The 23,350-nt window shown below is 44.3% G+C and overlaps 1 protein-coding gene and 1 long non-coding RNA gene across 2 annotated transcripts in view; one reads left to right on the top strand and one right to left on the bottom strand.

Moving 5' to 3' along the window:
* The window catches only part of DNAH9 (dynein axonemal heavy chain 9), a 340,134-nt gene extending 318,426 nt beyond the window's left edge, over positions 1-21,708 (top strand). The window contains exons 68-69 of the mRNA XM_047089868.1: positions 14,045-14,434; positions 21,330-21,708. Of these exons, the coding sequence (XP_046945824.1) occupies positions 14,045-14,434; positions 21,330-21,557 (618 nt within the window). The 3' untranslated portion in view covers positions 21,558-21,708. The remainder of the gene's footprint in view (positions 1-14,044; positions 14,435-21,329) is intronic.
* Positions 431-22,520, bottom strand: LOC124519550 (uncharacterized). Its single transcript, XR_006964131.1, has 3 exons — positions 21,871-22,520; positions 6,708-6,862; positions 431-538 (listed from the first exon to the last, which is right to left on the bottom strand). It is a non-coding gene; the product is annotated as an uncharacterized LOC124519550 (long non-coding RNA).
* Between the last annotated feature and the right edge of the window lie 830 nt (positions 22,521-23,350).

Genomic DNA, 23,350 nt, shown 5'->3' with positions numbered 1-23,350 from the left:
AAGCACAAAGGCAGTAAAATTAGCGATACCTATACAAATCGTTCAAGGGATTCACAAGATCAAACGATGGAAAGCATGACCCCACATGCCTAAAACATGGGGGAGAAAGGGGTAAATATTTAGTGCTTTAGAAGGGGTTCAAACGGAAGCAGCCATCAACTTCCCATAGACGGTTATATGCAAAAGATGTTACACACAAACCTAATGGTAACCGCAAGTCAGAACCCAGCAGATGTGCAAAAAATAAAGGGGAAGGAATCCAAATCTGTCTCTAAAGAAAGCCCATTTATAGTGAGAGAACAAGAAAGGAATAGAGAAGAACTACAAATACAGCCATAAAGTAACAAAATGGCAATAAATATGTACATACCTGTCAATAATTCTTTGCATGTAAATGGACTAAAGCTTCCAATCAAAAGACATAGGGTGATGGAATGGATAAGAAAACAAGACCCATCTGTATGCTTCCTCCAGGAGACTCATTTCAGATCTGAAGATGTGTGCAGATTCAAAGTGACGGGATGGAGAAGCATTTATCCTGCAAATGGATGTGAAAAGAAAGCCGGGGTAGCAATACTTACATTGGACAAAATAGACTTGGAAACAGGCCGTAACAAGAGACAAAGAAGGACGTTAGATATTCAGGGGACGATTCAACAAGAAGATGTAACAATCGTAAATCTTTCTGTGCACCCAACATGAGGGCACCCCAATACATAAAACAATAACATATTTAAAAAAGTAACCGATAGTCATACAATAGTAGGGGCCTTTAACAACCCACTTACATCGATGGAAAGATCATCCAAACAGAAAGTCAACAAGGAAATACTGTCTTTGAAGGGGACACACACACACACAAACACAAAGGGAAGGGTGGTACCTGGGTGGCTCAGTCGGTTAAGCGTCTGACTTTGGCTCAGGTCATGATCTCAAAGTTTGTGGGTTCGAGCCCCACATCAGGCTCTGTGCTGACAGCTTGGAGCCTGGAGCCTGCTTCGGATTCTGTGTCTGCTCTCTCCCTGCTCCTCTCCCACTCACACTCTCTCTTCAAATATAAATAAATTTTATTATATCAAATATTAAAAAAAATTGGGGGGAGGGGAGAAGGAAGACACATGGACCAGATGGATTTAACAGATACATTCAGAACATTCCATCCTAAAGTAGCAGAATTCACATTTTTTTCAAGGCACATGGATTACACGGTAGACCACATAAGTCTCAACAAATGCAAAAGGATCGAAGTCATACCGTGCATCTTTTCTAACCACGGTGCTATGAAACTAGAAATTAGCTATAAGAAAAAATGTGGAAAGAGCACAAATACATAAAGGACATGCTACTAAACAATGAATGGGTCAACCAATAAATCAATGAGGAAAGAAAAAAATACATGGAGACAAATGCAAATGAAAACACAATAGTCCAAAATCTTTGGGACGCAGCAAAAGTGGTTCTAAGAGGGAAGTTTAAAGCAATACAGGCCTATCTGAAGAAGCAAGAACAATCTCAACCTAACCTTCCACCCAAAGGAGCTAAAAAAGAACAAACTATAGAAGCAAGGAAATAATAAAGATTAGAGCAGAAATAAACAAAATAGAAACTTTAAAAAAATAACAGTAGAACAGTTCAGTGAAACCAGGAGCTGGTTCTTTGAAAAGATCAACAAAATTGATAACATTTTAGCCAGACTCATTTAAAAAAGAGAGAGAAAGAGCTAGAGGACGAAAACGAGATCATAAAGAGGAGAGGGCCTCCTGGGTGGCTCAGTCAGTTAAGCATCTGACTCTTGATCTCAGCTCAGGTCTTGACCTCAGGGTTGTGAGTTCAAGCCCTATGTTGGGCTCCATGGTGGGTGTGTAGCCTACTTCAAAAATGCAAAAGGAGAAATAAAAACTGACAGCTCAGAAATAAAAAGGATTATTAGAGAGTATTATGAAAAACTATATGCCAACAAATTGGAACAACCTAGAAGTAATGGATAAATTCCTAAGAGCATATAACCTCCCAAAACTGAATCAGGAAGAAATAGAAAATTTAAACAGACCGATTATCAGCAATGAAATTGATCAGCAATCAAAACCCTCCCAGAAAAACAAAAGCCCAGGACCAGATGGCTTCACAGGTGAATCTACCAAACATTAAAAGAAGAGTTAGTATCTATTCTTCTCAAACTATTTCAAAAAATAGAAGAGGGAGGAAGATTTCCAAATTCACTCTATGAGGCCAGCATTCCCCTGATACCAAAACCAGATAAAGACATTACATAAAAAAAGAACTATCAGCCAATATCTCTGATGAACAGAGATGTGCAAAACTTAACAAAATATTAGAAAACTCAATCCAACAATACATTAAATACATCATTCACCACAATCAAGTGGAATTTAATCCTGAAATGCAGGAGTGGTTCAATATTCACAAATCAATGAACATGACACATCACATAAATAAGAGAAAGGATAAAAACCACACAATCCTTTCAATAGATGCAGAAAAAGCACCTGATAAAGTACAACCTCCATTCATGACTGAAAAAACAAAAAACAAAAAACCTCCACAAAGTAGGGTTACAGGAAACCTACTTCAACATAATAAAGGCCATATATGAAAACATCACAGCTAACATCATCCTCAATGCTGAGAATCTGACAGCTTTCCCCCTAGAGTCAGGAACAAGAGAAAAATGGTCACTGTTCCCACTTTTATTGAATATAGTACTGAAAGTCCTAGCCACAGCAATCAGACAAGAAAAAAATTTTAAGGCATCCAGACTGGTAAAGAAGAAGTAAAATTTTCTTTTTTTTTTTTTTAATTTTTTTTTAACGTTTATTTATTTTTGAGACAGAGAGAGACAAAGCATGAACAGGGGAGGGTCAGAGAGAGGGAGACACAGAATCTGAAACAGGCTTCAGGCTCTGAGCTGTCAGCACAGAGCCCGACACGGGGCTTGAACTCACAGACCGCGAGATCATGACCTGAGCCGAAGTCGGCCGCTTAACTGACTGAGCCACCCAGGCACCCCAGTAAAATTTTCAATATTTGCAGATAATATGATACTATAGATAGAAAACACTAAAGGGGCACCTGGATGGCTCAGCTGGTAGAGCGTGCAACTCTTGACCTCAAGATCATGAGTTCAAGCCCCATGTTGGGTGTGGAGCTTACTTAAAGATTTAAAAAAAAAAGAAAAACAGGGGTGCTTGGGTAGCTCAGACAGTTCAGCGTCTGATTCTTGGTTTCGGGTCAGGTCATGATCTCACAGTTGGTGAGTTCAAGCCCTGCATCAGGCTCTGTGCCAAGCCTGCTTAGGATTCTGTCTCCCTCTCTCTGCCCCTCCCTTGCTTGCTGTCTACCTCTCTCGCTCAAAAATAAACAAATAAGCATTTGAAAAACAAAAATCCAAAAAAAAAAAAAAAGAAAAGAAAACCTTAAAGACTTCACCAAAAAATTACTAGAACTGATAAATGATTTCAGTAAAGTTGCAGGATACAAAACCAATGTACAGAAATCTGTTGCATTTCTATACACTAATAATGAAGCAACAGAAAGAGAAATTGAGAAAACAATCCCATTTACAACTGCATCAAAAATAACAAGATACCGGGGCGCCTGGGTGGCGCAGTTGGTTGAGCGTCCGACTTCAGCCAGGTCACGATCTCGCAGTCCGTGAGTTCGAGCCCCGCGTCAGGCTCTGGGCTGATGGCTCAGAGCCTGGAGCCTGTTTCCGATTCTGTGTCTCCCTCTCTCTCTGCCCCTCCCCTGTTCATGCTCTGTCTCTCTCTGTCCCAAAAATAAATAAACGTTGAAAAAAAATTTTTTTAAATAAAATAAAATAACAAGATACCTAGGAATAAACTTAGCCAAAGAGGTGAAAGACCGGTCATCTACAAACTATACAACATTTATGGAAGAAATTGAAGATGACACAAACAAATGGAAAGACATTTCACGCTCACTGATTGGAAGAACAAATATTGTTAATGTGTCTGTCCTATCCAAAGCAATCTACAGATTTAATGCAATCTCTATCAAAATACCAACAGCATTTTTCACAGAACTAGAACAAACAATCCTAAAGTTTGTATGGAACCACAAGAAAATGAGAAACAAAGCTGGGGGTATCACAATTCCAGACTTCAAGTTATATTACAAAACTGTAGAAATCAAAACAGTATGGTACTGGCACAAACACAGACACATAGAGTAACAGAACAGAACAAAGCCCAGACATAAACCCATGATTATACAGTCAACTAATCTTCAACAAAAGAGGCAAGAATATGCAATGGGGAAAAAAATCTCTTCAACAAACGGTGATGGGAAAACTGGACAGTTACAAAAGAATGAAACTAGACACTTTCTAATGCCATACACGAAAATAAACTCAAAATGGATTAAGGACTTAAATGTGAGACCTGAAACCATAAAAATCCCAGAAGAGAACACAGGCAGGAACTTCTCTGACATCAGCCATAACAACAGCTTTCTGGATGAGTCTCAGAGGCGAGAGAAACACAAGTAAAAATAAACTATTGTGACTTCATGAAAAGAAAAAGCTTCTGCACAGCGAAGGAAACGATCAACAAAACTAAAAGACATCCCACTGAAAGGAAGAAGATATTTGCAAATGACATATCTGATAAAGGGTTAGTGTCCAAAATATATAAAGAACTTTTACAATCAACACTTAAATAATCCAAATTAAAAATGGGCAGGTGCCTGGGTGGCTCAGTCCGTTAAGATTAAATACCCAACTCAATTTCGGCTCAGGTCATGATCTTGCAGTTTATGGGGTAGAGCCCCATGTTGGGCTCTGTACCGTCAGCATGAAACCTACTTGGGATTCTCTCTCTCCCTCCTCCAATCACACGTGCACATTCTCTCTCTCGTTCTCTCTCTCAAAAATAAATAAAACCTCAAAAAAATTGGCCAGAAGACATAAACAGACATTTCTCCACAAAAGACACACAGATGGCCAAACGACCTATGAAAAGATGCTCAACATCACTTATCATCAGAGAAATGCAAATCAAACCACAATGAGATATCACCTCCTACCTACCAGAATGGCTAAAATTCAAAACACAAGAAACAACAAGTGTTGGCGAGGACGTGGAGAAAAAGGAACCCTCGCGTACTGCTGGTGGGAATGCAAATTGGTGCAGCCACTGTGGAAAGCGGTGTGGGGGTTCCTCCAGAAGTTCAAACCAGAATTACCCTATGATCCAGTGATCTCACTACTCGGTATTTACCCAAAGAATGTGAGAGCACTCATTTGAAAAGATGTGCTCCCCTATGTTTATTGCAGCACTATTTACAATAGCCAATTGATGGACCAATCCAAGTGTCCATTGACAGATGAGTGGATAAAGAGGATGTAGTGTGTGCGTGTGTGTGTACATACACATATACACAATGGAATATTGCTCAGCCATAAAAAAGAATGAAATCTTGCCGTTTGCAACAACATGGATGATCTAGAGAGTATAATGCTAAGCGAAATAAATCAGAGAAAGACAAATACCATATGATTTCACTCATATGTGATACTTAAGGAACAAAGAAAAAAGAAACCAACGAAAGAAAAGACCCTTAACTATAGAGAACACACTGATGGTCACCAGAGGGAAGGGGGTGGGGGGATGGGGTCACTCTAAAGTGAGGGGGATAAGAGAACATTTATCAAGATGAGCACTGAGTAACGTACAGAATTGTTGAGTCACTATGTTGGACACCGGAGACTAACATAACACTGTGCATTAACTACACTGGAATGAAAATAAAAGGAAAAATTTTCCATGAAAAAGTGAAAATAAATAAATACCATATTTCAATGATATAAGACAAAAAACATAAAATATCCTATTAATTTGTATATTAACTACATATTAAAATATTTGACATTTTACATATATTGAGTTAAATGAAATATGAAAATTGAGTTCATCTGAGTCTTTTTAACTTTTTTTGTGTGGCTATGAGAAAATTTAAAATTACACACACCGCCCACATTTGTGGCTTGAGTGATACTGCGTTTGGGCGGTGCCCTCTGTGTTGGAGCCGTGACCAGCCTAGAGGCTGGGTAGGGCTGGGAATTGTTTCTGATTATTCAAATGTTTTTTTAAATATAGATTTTTTTTTAAGTTAATTTATTTATTGTGTGAGAGAGCAACCAGGGGAGGGGCAGAGAGAGAGAGAAGCCCAAGCAGGCTCCGCACTGTCAGCGCACAGAGCCCGATGTGGGGCTCGATCTCAAACTGTGAGATCACGACCTGAGCCGAAATCAAGAGTCAGACGCTCAACCGACTGAGCCACCCAGGCGTCCCTGATTATTCAAATGTGTGAGGACGTCAGACTTTTTTCCCTAGGCTTTCGATGACTAATGAACAAGACCTGTTTCTAAATATGTGAACAAGGCTCACACTGAAGTCCACCTTGCTGACTTGGACAGCTACTCGGTTCTTTGTGCCACTGTGTGCTGACTGCATGTGCAGGTCTGACGGGGGGCCTTGCTTTGGCCCTTCAACGACTTCCGGTCACCACTCACCGGGCAGCCGATGTAGCCCTCGTGCCTCCAGTCTTCCATCAGAAGACCCAGCTAGACGGGCTGCTGTCTCCCTCAGTCGGGAAGCCAGATGGGAAGGGACGCAGGCCCATATCGCTCCTGCTTCCCACCCCCCGCCCCCCGCCCATCTCCTCACCTCCTGTGTTTCACACAAATGAAAGCTGGTTGCAGAGACCACTTTCCTAGGGAAGGAAAAGCAGACAGGAACGGGCCACCAGGACAGGGTGCATCCTGTAGCCCCTCGAGAAGGAGTCCATGTTTTCTCTGTAAGCTGTCTTGTTGACTCTTGACCTGTTAGCAAGTGAGTACAGATATCAATCAGGGTCACACAGGGTGCAGGTGGGAGGAACTTGAGGAAATTGGGCTTGAACAAATGTAAAAAAAGGTTTCCTTATGACAGTATAGCTTGAGTCCTTAAGAAGGGCCCACTTACCCAGAGCTTGGCCACAGAAATTTGCTGTCTGACTCACCCCAGCCTCCACCAATGTGTCAACACCTTAGGAAACTGATGTTTTCTTTTTCTTTTAAAAAAAATTTGTTTAATGTCTATTTATTTTTGAGAGAGAGAGGGAGAGAGAGAAAGCACAGGGGAAGGGCAGAGTGGAAGACACAGAATCCGAAGCAGGCTCCAGGCTCCGAGCTGTCAGCACACAGCCCGACGTGGGGCTCGAACTCACAAACCATAACATCATAACCCGAGCCGAAATCAGACACTTAACCGGCTGAGCCACCCAGGTGCCCTGGAAACTGATGTTTTCTCAACAGCTTTCCGGACATGCTATCCTAGATTATATATTTCCTCTTCTCCTAAGAAAAGGACACAAGTTACATTGAGTGAATTTGGGGCGAGGTTCTCCCTTTACTTCTCAGCTCCTGCTATGAACGTGAGTCATATCTACTTCAGCTCAAGGTCATGGGAATACTGACTTCAGAAACCTTCAGAAACCTTACTGCAAGGTGAATGGTTTCCTCTTTTCCTAAATTGTTCTTCACTCTCAAACTGGCACCACCTCAGAGACAGCACATTCTCTAAGGCTCTGTCACTTGCACATTCAATTAGCAAATGCAAAACCATCGTCAGGATGAATTAACACCATATTACAAGCAGATGTGAGAAACTTTTAAGAAAGCCAAGTTACGCATTTTATGTTCCTCTATCAAAACAATTCCAGATTTCCAAATGGTGTTAAAAATTAAGTATTGCATTTTTTTTTATTATAAGAGTTTATTTTTTTAGAGCAGTTTTAGGTTCACAGAAGAATTAAGAGGAAGGTACAGAGCTTTCCCACATACCCCCTGCCCCCGCACGCAGCCTGCCCCGCTAGCCGCATCTCCCACCAGAGTCGTCCATTTGTCACAACTGAGGAGCCCACACTGACTCATCACAATCACCCACAGCCTGTAGTGTAGTCTACACTGGGGCTCACTGTCGGTGCCGTACATCCCAGGCGTTTGGACAAACGCATAATGACGTAACTGTGATATGAGACAGAAAGGGAAGAAGAAATGCAGTCCCTTCATTGTGCAAGCTTACGACGTGCACGCGGTTTCTGGGCTGCAGTTCAGGAAGGAGCTCCGCAGTTGTGCTGCACCGAGACGTGCAGAGCAGAGCTCGTGGAGGCCACGGTGGTGGGGTCTGCAGGCCAGAGTGCCTATGGCAGGGAGCTGCCCAGAAAAAGAGTCTCAGACATCTGCAGAGAGATCCCCCGACACTCTGCTGGCTGATGCTGTCTCTGCACATGAGTGAGAAAGCTCTACCCAAGCTGGGAAGGAACCATGACAAAGGAGCAGAAAGAATTCTCGGGAGCTCATGCAGAGCTGGGAGTACTTTGCGTTCCCACCAGCTGGAGCAGAAAGAAAGACAAAAACAGGAGGCATCAGGGAGGATTCTCAGAAGGGTAGCAACTCAGCAGTGGGCTGAACTGGACCCAGACTAAGACTGAATGCTGGTCTGCACTCCCCCCGCAACAAAGCTGAAATGCAAGCCTCCAACAGATCCACTGATTTCAAGTAAATTAACGGCAGGCCACAAAAAATTATTTCCAGTACTATTTAAAGGAATACAGTGAAATCCAGCACTCAAAACTGTAAAATTCATAGTGTCTGACATAAACTAATTACAGGCATGTAAAGAAGCAGGAACATCTGATCCATATCCAGGAGAAAAGCGGATCAGTTGAAATGGAGCCAGAAATGGCAGGGATGATGGAATTCACAGGCAAGGAGGTTAAGAGCCAATTGTAAGTTTGCTCCGTATGCTGAAGAAGACAGAGGAGAGTAAGAGCGTGATGAAGTACAAACAGAAGATAAAAAATGAAATTGACAGAGATGTAAAATACAGTAGCTGAATGAAACATGCACTTTGGAAGATTTGCAACTGATGAAAACATAGCAAAAGAAACTATCCGAAGTGAAGGAAAAAGAAAAAATACGTCAAAAAAGTAAACAGCACAACAGTGACCTGTGGTCTCATGGTCTAACATACAATAATTGGGGTCTCAGAGGACAGAGGTAAAGGGGAGAATCAGACAAAAAAAAATACTTGAAGAAATGAGAGCCACAGTTTTGCAAATTTGGTGAAAACTGCAAACCCACAGGCACAAGAAACTCAACAAGCCCCATGAAGAATATACCCAATGAAAACTCTGTAAAGGTAACTCATAATGAAGTTAGGAAACCCAAGGGTAAAGCAGACGGGCTGAGGGGCAGGAGCGGGGCTGAAGTATATGCAAAGGAGCAAAGAGAAAAATGACAGCAGACTTCTCATAGGGAGCTATGCAAGCCAGAGACAGTGGAGAGAGATCCTTAAAGGACTAGAGGAAAAGAAAATGATAAACCCAGAACTCTTTGACCAGCCAAAAACAAAGCAAAAATTCTTCACAAAAGAAAGCTAAATACAGGGGCGCCTGGGTGGCGCAGTCGGTTAAGCGTCCGACTTCAGCCAGGTCACGATCTCGCGGTCCGTGAGTTCGAGCCCCGCGTCGGGCTCTGGGCTGATGGCTCGGAGCCTGGAGCCTGGTTTCCGATTCTGTGTCTCCCTCTCTCTCTGCCCCTCCCCCGTTCATGGTCTGTCTCTCTCTGTCCCAAAAATAAATAAACGTTGAAAAAAAAATTAAAAAAAAAAAAAAGAAAGCTAAATACAGACATGCTTCATTTTGTTGCATTTCACTCTACTGAGCCTTGCAGGTAATGCATTTTTTACAAATAGAGGTTTTGTGGCAGCCTCGCATTGAGCAAGTCTGTAGGTGTCATTTTAACAACAACATTTGCTCACTTCATTTCTCTGTGTCACATTTTGGTCATTCTCACAATATTTCAAACTTTTTCAGTATTATATTTGTTATGGTGATCAGTGATTTTTGATATTATGAATGTAATTGCTCTGGAGTGCATAGACCATGCCCATTTAAAACAGCAAACTTGGGATGCCTGCGTGGCTCAGTCAGTTAAGTGTCCGACTTTGGCTCAGGTCATGATCTTGTGGTTCGTGGGCTCAAGCCCCGCGTCGGGCTCCGTGCTGACAGCTCAGAGCCTGGAGCCTGTTTCGGATTCTGTGCTCCCTGCTCCTCTCTCTGCTCCTCCCCGATCGCTGTCTCTCTCAAAAATAAACATTGAAAGAAATTATTTTAAAAAACAAAACAATAAAACAGCAAACTCAATTGATCATTGTTTATGTGTTCTGACTGCTCCATCGACTGGCCATTCCTCTGTCTCTCTCCCTCTCCATTGGCCCCCTATTCCCTGAGACACAACAATATTGAAATTAGGACAGTTAATAACCCCACAATGGCTTCTAAGTGTTCAAGTGAAGGGAAGAGTCACACGTCTCTCACTTGAAACCAAAAGCTGCGGGTGATTAAGCTTACCAAGGAAGGCATGTTGAAAGACAAGACAAGACATAAAGCTAGGCCTCTTGCACCAAACGGTTAGCTAAGTTGTGAATGCAAAGGAAAAGTTCTGGAAGGAAATGCAAAGGGCCACTCCGGGGAACACACAAATGAAAATAAAGTACAACAGCCTTATTGCTGATGTGGAGAACGTTTTAGTGGTCTAGATAGATGCCCAGACTAGCCACGACATTGCCCTAAGCAAAACCCTCATCTAGAGCAAGACCCTAACTCCCTTCAATTCCACAAGGGCTGGGAGAGGTGAGGAAGCTGCAGAAAAGTCTGAAGCTAGCAGGGGTTGGTTCTGGAGGTTTAAGGAAAGAAGCCGTCTCTGTAATGTTAAAATGCCACATGAAGCCACAAGTACTGATATAGAATCTGCAGCAAGTTATCCAGAAGATCGAGCTGAGATAATTCATGAAGGTGGCCACACTAAGCAACAGGCTTTCAGTGCAGACAAACAATTTTCTATTGGAAGGGGATGCCATCTAGGACTTCCATAGCTAGAGAGAAGTCAAAGCCTGGCTTCAAAGCTTCAAAGGACAGGCTGACTCTCTTGTTAGGTGCTACTGCAGCTGGTGATTTAAGTTGAAGCCAGTGCTCATTCACCACTCCCAGAATCCTAGGGCCCTTCAGAATGATGCTAACTCTACTCCACCTGGGCTCTGCCCGTGTGGAACAACAGAGCCTGGATGACAGCACATCTGTTTACGACACGGTTTACAGAATATTTTCACTAAATAAGAAAGCAGAGTGGGAACACTTCCCAACAAATTTTATGAGGCCATAAGGTACTATGAGAAAAACCAAAGATACCACGAGAAAAGAAAATGAGCCTGGGTGGCTCAGTTGGTTGAGCATCCGACTTTGGCTCAGGTCATGATCTCACGGTCCGTGCGTTCGAGCCGGCATTGGGCTCTGTGCCGACAGCTCGGAGCCTGGAGCCTGCTTGGGATACTGTGTCTCCCTCTCTCTCCGACCCTCCCCCCCTCGTGCTCTGTCTCAAAAATAAATAAACATTAAAAAATTTTAAAAAAGAAAAGAAAATGGGGAACAAATATTACTCATAAACCCAAATACAAAAATCATTCGCAAGATGTTGGTAAATGAAATCATACAACATAAGAAAAGGGTAACACATCGTGGACACATGGGGTTCATCCCAGGACTGCAAGGCTGGCTTTAACGCTGAAAACTCAATCAATGGAGTTCACCGTATAAATGCACTACATAAGAAAACCACGTAATCATCTTCATAAAGGAAAAAAAAAGCATCTGACAAAATTTAACAGTGAATCTTGATTTAAAATATCAGAAGACTAAGAAAAGAGACTTTCCTCAACAGAATAAAGGACATCTAAGGAAAACTTATCGCTCTTAACGTTGGAAGATGATTTTTTTCCAAGTTTGGAAGGAAGCAAGGATGTGTGCCCTTATCACTTTTATTCTCGTTGGAATGAAGGTCTTAGATAGTACGATAAGGCAAGAAAAAGTTGCACAGATGGGGTCTCATAAAAGAGAGGGTTTGATCATTTACTTTTTCCCTTTGCACTAAATTTACTTTTGAGACTTAATGCTATTTTATTAAATAACCAGCTGCTTTTTGGCAAACCTTACTAATACCTAAATTATCAGCTACGTATAACAATGAATTTTCACAGAATTGAGGGCATGAGGAAGACACTCTGTCTCAGAACCTTGAATTTGGCTCAAATGTACGAGGAGTATTTCGTAGCCTCTTTTCAGAAGTGTGCTCTGAAGTAAAGAGTCCAGGAAAAAGAACAATGTTTTTTTGTTTCAACTTCTGTTCGTGTCAGAAGACCCTTGGGGAAATCTACCAGAAGGAACTTTCGTTCCCTGATTTGGGTGTGTTTAGAAGCGATAAACCTGGAGGGTAGACACGGGACGCTCATACCTCCCGTCGGACCCGGGGGGTGGCCTCGGAACCCTCGACCACAGTCTTCTCTGATGAGCCACCCCCGTGCAGCTGAGCAGACACCTGGAAGGAAATCTGTTTTCTGCCGCTGGAATATGATCTGTTTACTTGAGGGAAACGCATCCATGATTTGGGCTGTACTCATTCGGGCTGGCCTACCTGGCACTGGGCTGATCGGGATGTTTGGTTCTTGTATAAAATATGAAGGTATTTATCTCTGAAAATAGCCCAGCCACTCGACTCCAGGGCAGAGAGAGTAACGGCTACAGTCTCTCTGTTAAGTTCATGAAGAAGTTCAGGGGTCAGAGGGCTAGTTTCTAGCTGTCACTTAGGACCCGAAATATGTTCACCTTTAAGGGAGGCATATTTAACTTTTCTTTTTTAACAGTTCCAGGAGTTAAATGGTCATAGAGTTACATGGTCCAGTCTCCCATCCCACAGGCAAGGGGACTCGGGGCGCAGGGAGGCCCGTGTGACATTTTAACGGTCTGCACTTAGGGTGAGCCAAGCTGTCTCAGTCCACACAGACTTCTATAATTGAATTACCAGACTGGGTGGCTTATAAACAACAGAAATCGACTTCTCCCAGTTCTAGAGGCACCAGCAGATCTGGTGTCTAGGGAGGGGCCGACTTCCTGGTTCACAGCCAGCCATCTTTTTTCTGTGTTCTCACAAGACATAAGGGGCGAGGGGGCTCTTTGGGGTCTTATAATGGCACTAATCCCATTCATGAGGGCCCCACCTCATGACCCAGGCGCCTTCCAGAGGCCCCACCTCCTAATACCATCACACTGGGGGTTAGCATTTCAACACAGAAATTTGGGTGTCGGTGGGGAGGGCACATTCAGCCCATAACGCGAGCCTTGTCGTGTACCCTAACCCCTGTGCAGAAACCACTACAATAGAGATGGGGTCTTCAAGAAATTTGGAGGGGCGCCTGGGTGGCTCAGTCAGCTAAGCATCTGACTCTCGATTTCGGCTCAGATCATGATCTCGTGGTTCGTAAGTTTGAGCCCCGCATCAGGCTCTGTGCTGACAGTGTGGAGCCTGCTTGGGATTCTGTCTCCTGTCTCCTGTCTCCTTCTCCCTCTCTCTCTCTCTCTCTCTCTCTGCCCCTCCCCTGCTCGCTCACTCTCTCGCAAAATAAACATTTAAAAAAAAAAAAAGGAAAGAAATTGCTGGAGACCCGTGTCATAACCAAAGTTACAAAATCAAACCTAATGATGGTTTTCGGTTTTCGACGTAACCTTTCATCTAGCAGTTGGAGGTGGGCTCCTTCAAGTTGACTGTGTATCTCCTACCTTGATTCTGGGGGAGATCCTTGATTTGAGGGGGACACAGATCGTCCAGCCTCGGTCCTCTCATGCTTCTGAGCTGCGGGGCCCGCTGCAAAGGCGGGAGGAGAGCCTGCACCCAGGCTTTAGGGTAGGGAACCCACAGGTGGTCTGAGATCCGCAGTGGACGTCGACTGCTGTCAGTACATAGGTGTGGACTCACACACCTTGCAAACCAAGTATTAGGGACAGTCATGGCCACCACTGTTGGACTCATCTGTCTGCCTGTAGGCCATGAGCCAGCGGTCCCTATGGCCGGTTGTCTCCAGGGACTTCCTGCCCCCTCACTCTGTCCCCTCCTGTCCCTCGTCTGCAGGGGGAGCTGACCATGACCAGCGACATGGAGAACTTACAGAACGCCCTGTACCTAGACACGGTGCCAGAGCCCTGGGCCAGGCGAGCCTACCCCTCCACGGCAGGCCTGGGAGCCTGGTTTGCGGACCTCCTCGACCGAATCAAAGAGTTGGAGGCCTGGATAGGAGACTTCGCCATGCCTGCCACGGTGTGGCTGACAGGCTTCTTCAACCCCCAGTCCTTCCTGACCGCCATCATGCAGTCCACGGCCCGCAAGAACGAGTGGCCACTGGACCAGATGGCCCTGCAGTGTGACGTGACAAAGAAGAACAGGGAGGACTTCAGGAGCGCCCCTCGGGAGGGGGCCTACATCCATGGCCTCTTTGTGGAAGGCGCTCGCTGGGACGTACAGGTAAATCTTGGGGTGGGACACCCTCTGTGGGCTGATTAAATTACACATTGCCTCCATAGAGGGTGATTGTGCAAAGGGGATGCCCTGGACCTTCTGACCTGGGTGGCCTTTCCTTGAGGCTCTCAAGGCACTCTCATGCAGCCAGGGACGGTGCGGAGAGCACAGGCTTTGCGCCGATTAAAAGCAAGGGCTCTGGAACCAAACTGGCCGGATCTGAATCCCAGCACTACCGTCCGTTAACTCTGGGACCTTGGGACGTGGTTCTACCTCTCCAAATCTCAGTTTCCTCAAGTGTGAAAGGGGAAAATAAGAGTTGCCGCAAAGATGAGTTCATATGCGGGGACACCTGGAATTGTGCCCGGCACACAGAGAATGCTCCAGAAGTGTGAGAGTCACTAGCTGTCGAGCTATCCCTGATGCTGGCTGCCCACCCTGGGGATGTCATTTCACCTTCCAGGGCCACTTTCCTCATCCACGAGCTCTAGAAGGACAGGAATCCCTTCTGCCTTTTACACTGCCCCCATCTCCAAAGGGAGCCCAGTAGATACTATTTCAACGTGACATTCTGAAAGGGTTCCTCACTGGAGCCTAATAAAGATTTGAGTCACCCTAAGATTGGCTGGGATAAATGACACAGGCAAGGACGGATACCTCCAGAACAAGTTCACGTTTGTGATAACACATGATCTGGAAGAAGTGCTTAGTCACATATCCCGCTCGGCAAGTGCCACTCAACTATTCCTAGCTGTTAGTATAGAGTTAATGGGGAAAAACTGTCAGGTGATCTAAACTATAGGGACGCCTGGGTGGCTCAGTCGGTTGAGTGTCCGACTTCAGCTCAGGTCACGATCTCACAGCTCGTGAGTTTGAGCTCCATGTTGGGCTCTGTGCCGACAGCTCAGAGCCTAGAGCCTGCTTTGGATTCTGTGTCTCCCTCTCTCTCTCTGCCCCTCCCCCACTTGTGTGCTCCCTCCCTCTCTCTCTCTCTCTCAAAAATAAACAAACATGAGGGAAAAAAAGATCTAAGATATCATAGAAGGCCACGTAGGCCAGGTAAATATACATACAGAGCTGTACTGGATCAAACAGTGTCTACCAAAATTCGTGTCCACCTAAAACCTCAGAATGTGCCCCTATCTAGACATAGGCTCTTTGCAGATATATGCAGTTGAGGTGAGGTTATACTAGAGCAGAGAAGGCCCTAAATCCAAGGACTGGTATCCTTATAAGAAGGCCATGTTGGAAACACAGAAGAGAATGCCCTGTGAGGACAGAGGCAGAGATTGGAGTGATGTATCTATAAGCCAAGGAATTCCAAGGAAGCCCCCAGAAGCCAGGAGAGATACATGGGATAGTTTCTGCCTCAGGGCCTCCAGAAGGCACAGACCCTACCTACACCTTGATTTAAGACTCTGGCCTTCAGGGGTGCCTGGGTGGCTCAGTTGGTTAAGCAACCGGCTCTTGGTTTCGACTCAGGTCATGTTCCCCAGGTTTGTGAATTTGAACCCCACTTCAGGCTCTGCACTAGCAGCGTGGAGCCTGCCTGGAATTCTCTCTCCTCCTCTCTCTACCCTACCCCTGCTATGCATATGTGCTCTCTCTCTCTCAAAATAAAGTTAAAAAAAAAAAAAAGTAAAGAAAATAAGAAAAATTAGCAAAAAAAAAAGTCTGGCCTTCAGAACTGTGAAAGAATCATTTCTGTTGTTTTAAGCCACCAAATTTGTGGTAATTTGTCATAGGAGCTCTATGGAACCAATCAAGGGCCAACAGAGAGGACAGCCAAGTGGGACAGTGTTCAAACAGCCTGAACCTTGAGAAGGAAGCTGACTTCCCCTTCTCCACCTGAACATTTGTCCAAGATTCTGTGAGCAGGGGGGGGTCACACCTGGATGCTATTAGGTGTAGGGTGCTGTAGGGTGGCCAGAGCTAGAATATCAAAAAAAAACCAAAGTGAGCAAGTGGGGAAGAAGTTCAGAAGAATGCCAGCACTGTGGGGGAGGGGGAAAAGACACTGATTCCAATCATCTAACTCCAGTATTTTATGACCTTGTTTCTGTATAATAATAACTTCCCAGGACACCTGGGTGGCTCAGTCGGTTGAGCATCTGGCTTCGGCTCAGGTCATGATCTTGTGGTTCATAAGTTCAAGCCCCGCATCGGGCTCTGGGCTGACAGCTCAGAGCCCAGAGCTGCTTCAGATCCTGTGTCTCCCTCTCTCTCTGCCCCCACCCCTCACCCTCTCTCTCAAAAATAAATAAACATTAAAAAAAATTTTTTTATAAATAATACTAATAACAACTTCCCAAAAAGCAATACCCGCCCACCAAGAACTCTTAGTCTCAGTTTCTACCCCCAAAAAGATGTCAGCAAAAACATAAGAGTAAGAATGTCCAAATATCCTCTCCTCCATAAAATAACACTGGCCCCACATTATCAGAGCTTAACTTTTGCACAGGACTCTAGAAATCAACTAAAGGCTTTCAGCAACCCAAGGAGTATTTAGTGAAGAAAAATGTCCAAAGCTCAGTAAGAGAATAAGCTTTGTGGCCTTTTAACTTGCCCTTTTCCCATCCCCATCCCCACCAACTCTGTGGTGGCCTCGAAAACCAATGTGCTCTAGTCACAGTGAACACAGCAGCCTCCCAGCCACCGGAGGGGGCAAAACGGAGTTGGAGTACTTTCAAAGACCCATTCCCAGAAAACGGTCATTATTTTCCCTATGTGGTGGTTTCCAGGAAGACCCCACTTACAAGTCTGCTTTACTTGACCAGAGTTGGAGCTCACCCAGGGCAACACCTTTCCCCGCTGAAGGCATGTACTGAAAACAAAGACAACTATTTAACCTCCAGCTTGCCTGAGGTAGTAGATAACAGTGGAGCAGGGTCGCCTGGATGGCTCAGTCGGTTGAGCGTCTGACTTCCGCTCAGGTTCATGATCTCGCGGTTCGTGAGTTCGAGCCCCGCATCAGGCTCTGTGCTGACAGCTCAGAGCCTGGAGCCTGTTTCAGATTCTGTGTCTCCCTCTCTCTCTGCCCCTTCCCTACTCGTGCTCTGTCTCTCTCTGTCTCAGAAATAAACATAAAAAAAAATTAAAAAAATAAACAGTGGAACAAATACTAGGCTAACTACAAATACTAGGCTAACTAGGCTACCGCTTAAAAGGAAAAGCTGGAGAAGGAGATGACCTCCAACTCATCCTTGGAAACCTAGAGGGCCATGCCCATGGGCAGGGCTGTGCACAGGCTCAAGAAAGCCCTGAGAAGTCTGTAAGCTCACTTCTGGCTGACCCTGAGGCTCTGTGCAAGCAGGAAGTGAAGGCTAAGGCAGAGTTTTCAACTGCCTGGCTGAGCCCTGGAGGCATGCGCAACACACGCACAGAGCCCTGGGGCAGAACCTGTGAGACTCGCTGGATCCAGGCGTCTAAGAAACCTCTGTCCAACTATGTGCTGACCACCAAGCTAACTAAGCAGGCTACTTCAGGAGCCTTAGGTGTCAAAGACAGACTATAGAGAGTCAGTTCAGAAAAGTCATTCAACAAACAACAACAAACTCTATGGAGGGAGCCTGACTTTTGGAGTTGCCACAATGTATTATTTAAAATATTCAAGTTTTCGGGTCGCCTGGGTGGCTCCGTTAGTTAAGTATCCAGCTTCGGCTCGGGTCATGATCTCACAGTTCGTGGGTTTGAGCCCCACATGGGGCTCTGTGCTGACAGCTCGGAGCCTGGAGCCTGCTTTGGATTCTGTGTCTCCCTCTCTCTCTCTACCCTCTCCCACTTGTACTTTCTCTCTCAAAAATAAATAAACATTAAAAAATAAAATAAAAATTAAATTAAAAAATTAAAATTAAATAGAGGAATTCAACAGAAGATTTGAGTAGACAAGAATCGCCAAACTTGGAAATGTATCACTTGAGATTATCCAAGCTGAGAAGCAGAAAAAAAGAACAAAATAAATGAACAGTTTAGAAACCTGAGGAATACTCAAGCATACAAACATCTACATAGTAGGGGTCCCAAAAGGAGAAGAGAGAGAGAAATAGCCAGAAAGAATATTTGAAGCAATAATGGCCACTTTCCAGATTTGATTTAAAAAAAAAAAAAAAAGATTAATCTACACATCCAGGAATCTCAACAAAATCTAAATAGGATAAACTTAGAAACCCATACGCAGACATGTCATAAGGTAAAGAGAGAACCTTGAAAGCAATCCATCACTTCCAAGGGGTCCTCCATTGGATGAACAGATGATTTCTCTTAAGAAACCATGAAGGTCAGAAGACAGTAGAATGGAAGTCATAGTGCCGACAGAAAGACTGTCAGCCAAAAATTCCATATCCAGTAACACTATCTTTCAAAAATGAAGGAGAAATTAAGACATTCCCAAGTTTAAAGAGAGAGAGAGAATTCACCACTAGCAGACCAGACCTATAAGAAATACTTAAGGGAGGGGTGCCTGGGTGGCTCAGTCGGTTAAAGCGTCCGACTCTTGATTTCGGCTCAGGTCATGATCTCATGGTCATGGGATCAAGCCCCACATCAGGCTCCGCAATGAGTGTTGAGCCTGCTTAAGATGCTCTCTCTCTCTCCCTCTGCCCCTCTCCCCTGCTTACTCTGTCTCTCTCAAATAAAAAAAAATTTTTTTGAATAAAAAAAAAAGAAAAAGAAATACTTAAGGGAGTCCTTCAGAATAAAATGAGTTACAAGACAGTAACTCAAGTCCACATGAAGAAACAGAACACCAGCAAAGGTAATTATGTCTGTAAATATATAAGAAAATATAAATGGATTTTTGTTTGTAACTTTTATTTCCTTCCTGATTTAATGGACAATTGCAGGAAGCAATAACTCTAAATCTGATAAGCAGAAAGATGTAATTTGTATCATGAAAACAGCACAAGGTCTTAAGCAGAGGAAGGGGAAGGAAAGGAACATATAGAGGAATAAAGTTTTGTCTACTACTGAAGTTAAGTTGGTATTCATTGAAGTTGATGTTTATACACTGAAGTTCATTGTAATCCCTAGGGAAATCACTAAGAAAATAATTTTTTTTATATAGTAAAAGAAATAACAAGGGAATTAAAATGATACACTGAAATAGATCTATTTAACACAAAAGAAGGCAGCAATGGAGAAACCAAGGAACAATATAGACCCAAGACATAGAAAACAAAGAGTCAAATGGCAGATGTAAACCTTACCTTATCAGTAATTACATTAAATATAAATAAATTAAACACTACAATCAAAAGGCAGAGATTGGCAGAATGGATTTTTTTTTTAATGATACAGGTATATGCTGTCTACGCGAGATACACTTTAGATTCAAAGACACAAATAGGTTAAAAGTTAAGAGATGGAAACAAATATGCCATTCATATAGAGAATTCAACCATAATCACTGGAGGCACCAATACCCCACTACTCATGGTGGCTGCCCATGGTTAATTTCTTGGGGGGCGGGGGGGGAGGAGGGGTGATGAAAATGTTCTGGAATTACAAAGTGATGATTGTACATTAAAAAACACTGACTTGTACATTTTAAAAGGGTTGGTTCTGAGGTACGTGAGGAAAAAAGAAAGGTTCTACCCCTTCTCCCACTCCCTGCCATAAACACTCAGTTGTTGACATTAAGGGAGTGCCTACTGTTTCCCTAAGATCTGTTACTCATCATGCCTCATACCAGCCTCTAACAGAACTGAAAAGGCACATCCTCCCCTTTAAATGCATTTCATAGAGGGGCACCTGGGTGGCTCAGTCGGTTGAGCATCCAACTTCAGCTCAGGTCATGATCTCAAGGTCTTTGAGTTCGAGCCCTGCATTAGGCTCTGTGCTAATGGCTCAGAGCCTGGAGCCTGCTTCAGACTCTGTGTCTCCCTCTCTCTCTGCCCCTCCCCTGCTTGCTCTCTGTCTCTCTCTCTGTCTGACTCTCTCTCTCAAAAATAGTAAACATTAAAAAAAATTTAAAAATAAAACATTTCATGGAAAATGAGCCAAGCTCTATCCATAGTAGAAGGGGATCAAAGTCACCAGGGCAACTGCGAGGTATCTGTGAATCGCTCTGTATCAACATTTCCCACAGTAAGTTCCATAAAACACTAGTGCCATAGGAAATAAATAGATTGAAAAGAAAAGAGTCCTGTGGTCAAATAAGTTTGGGAAGCACCAGGTTAAATAAAGTTCACCCCTTTTCTTTACTGCTAGGACTTCCTGTCTTCAGTGTATGGTAAGCACCTTTTCCCAAGCTTATTTGATACAGGAATGCTTTTGGTCCTCAGAACATTTCTCAGGACTAGGAAAAAAAAATAATAGTAAATAAAAATAAACAGCCCCACATCACTCTATTGATTCATCTCAGAAAACCACAGAGGCCCCAACTAGAAAGCTCCAGAAGTTAGGTCCCTATCACATGAGTAAAGACAGAACACAGCTCCGCTCAAGAAGTCAAAATGCTCTAGAGGGTAGAGGAGGTCCCATATGAAGCTGAAAAAGACATAACCGAACCCTTAAAATCTAAAGCATTTGCTGGCACGAACTGTGTCTTCCTCGTCTTTCAAAGCCCTAGCACCTTCCATGATGACCATCTGGCAAATAGTTGCATTCGATATGCTTATGAAGTGAATGGATGAGGAAATAAAAATAGAGGCTCAAGTCACAAAGGGATTAATCTGCATATGATACATAACAACTTCTAGAACTCTCCGTCAGGAAGTGATTTAGGCTGGAAAACAGCAGAAATCGGTTTCCCGCATCTCAGCTGCCGTCCCATCGTGGGTTAACAGTTCATAAGGCAGCCAGGCCTTCCCGGTGTCTCAGCTGCTGGGCCTTCTGACAGGAGGCTGGCTGGCTGCACTCTGTGTCTGATCTAAGGTGGCTCCTTTCATGTTCTTGTCCCCAGGCAGGGGTCATTACGGAGGCGAAGCTGAAGGACCGGACACCCCCCATGCCCGTGATGTTCATCAAGGCCATTCCTGCAGATAAACAGGACAGCCGCAGCGTCTACCCTTGTCCCGTGTACAAGACTTGCCAGCGGGGACCCACCTATGTGTGGACTTTCAACCTGAAGACCAAGGAGAAGGCATCTAAGTGGGTTCTTGCTGGAGTCGCTTTGCTTCTCCAGATTTAGCCACTGAGAACACAAGACTGGGCTGGAGGCTGCCCAGAGGGACAAGGCGGGGAGGGGTGACACAGACGCATAGATAAGAAATCACATGTACTTGGGGGCACCTGGCTGGCTCAGTCGGTTAAGTATCTGACTTCGGCTCAGGTCATGATCACGCGGTTTGTGAGTTCGAGCCCTGCTGACAGTTCAAAGCCCGGAGCCTGCTTCGGAGTCTGTCTCTCCCTCTCTCTGCATCTCCCCTGCTCATCCTGTCTCTCTCTCTCTCTCTCTCTCAAAGATAAACAAACATTAAAAAAAAAAAATCTCATGTACTCACAATTCTGTAGAATTCTTGTAGGGAACCCGGAGAGATATGCCTACAATTGCGGCGACAGCTGGACGAATTCGGGTCCAGGAACGAGTGGGGGAAGCATTTCACAACACTGCACCGTTCCTAATAAAGTGATTTATTCTTCGACTGTGTCTGGTCCCAGCTTTGTGAGCAGAGTCATAAATGATCCTGAAGAGACCAAGAGAAACGAACCACAAACACCTGAGCCCTGATGTAGTTACACGGCACGGTACCCAGTGCTCCGCTCCCAGCTACTCCATAGACCAGCGGCTGTCAGCATCGCCCCAGGGTCAGAGGCTGCATTGTGACCAGTTACTCTGGATCAGGGATCGCCAAATTTTTTCTAGAAAGGGCCACTCGGTAAATGGTCTATGCTTTGCAGGGCATTTTTCTCTGCTGCAATGACTCAACCCAGAACATAAATGGGTGTGGCTGGGCTCCAGTAAAACCATATTTACAAAAACAGATGCTGAGCCACATTTTGCCGATCAGTGATCTAAAGGACAGAGGAAGTACACATAGGACATGTATCCCTTACTAACTCACACATGCATTCAGTAAGTTAAACACTTACCATGTGCTGAGAACACAACCGTGAATGAGATAGGTTGTTTCCCAGTATCTCTATCATCCATCAGATCATTTCAGAGGGACCCATGAAGAAACCCTGTGCCTGCAGCTTTTTAGACTAAAAGTTTTCTAGATTTTTCTCTGCCACATTTTCGCTGGAATCCCAAAGAGCTCCACTGTTTTAAAGAGCTCTTATAGGAAGGTTTGCTAAGAAGAGTCCAGGAGGGCCCAGTATTCCTTCTGGAATCATTACCACCACCCCCCCCCCATATCCTTGATGAATTAGGATTTACAACAGGGGCCCTTAAACTTGAGCTGGCATCCGAGTTCCCCTGGAGGGCTGGTTAATCTCTCTCAAAAATAAACATTAAAAAAAAAACCTGAAACATAAAATCCCACCACCCTACAAATCTCTGCTGTACCAAATACAAAATCGAACGCTGGTTCCTCCATGATTTTCCTGCTTTCTGCCCTGTGGTTCCTGAACTTCCTAATGAGGGGCCTTCCCCCTCACCTTCATGCGACAAGGGGGTTAAAAATCCCTCTGGAATCCAAGAAATCCAACTTGAGTTTCAATCTGCTGGTTCGTGCCTACAGATCACTGCCCTCCTTCCTGGTCCTCACCAGCAGCAGTAAACTCGGAGCAGGCAAGAGGAGGATGAAGACGGAAGGAAGGTGAAACTCCCACACTATGAGAGCAGGACACTGGGGGGGGGGGGGGGGGGGGGGCGTGTGACTTTGAAGAGGGGACAAGTGGGCAGGTTAGATGTATGTGTCACACCCCTAGACAGAACAGACATTACATCACTACTGACTTCTTCCTAATATCTACTGACAAAATGGGGTAATAAAGGCAATTTGAAAGCACAGAACACTCTGGAAAATTGATAGCCAG

The sequence above is a fragment of the Lynx rufus genome, unplaced genomic scaffold (genome assembly GCF_022079265.1).
Source record: "Lynx rufus isolate CCGP_SWC_20201006 ecotype Redwood Valley unplaced genomic scaffold, mLynRuf1.p SCAF_28, whole genome shotgun sequence".
In the NCBI taxonomy this organism is placed as follows: domain Eukaryota; kingdom Metazoa; phylum Chordata; class Mammalia; order Carnivora; family Felidae; genus Lynx; species Lynx rufus.
Note: the sequence above shows the minus strand (reverse complement) of the source record. Positions and strands in the feature narration are given on the sequence as shown.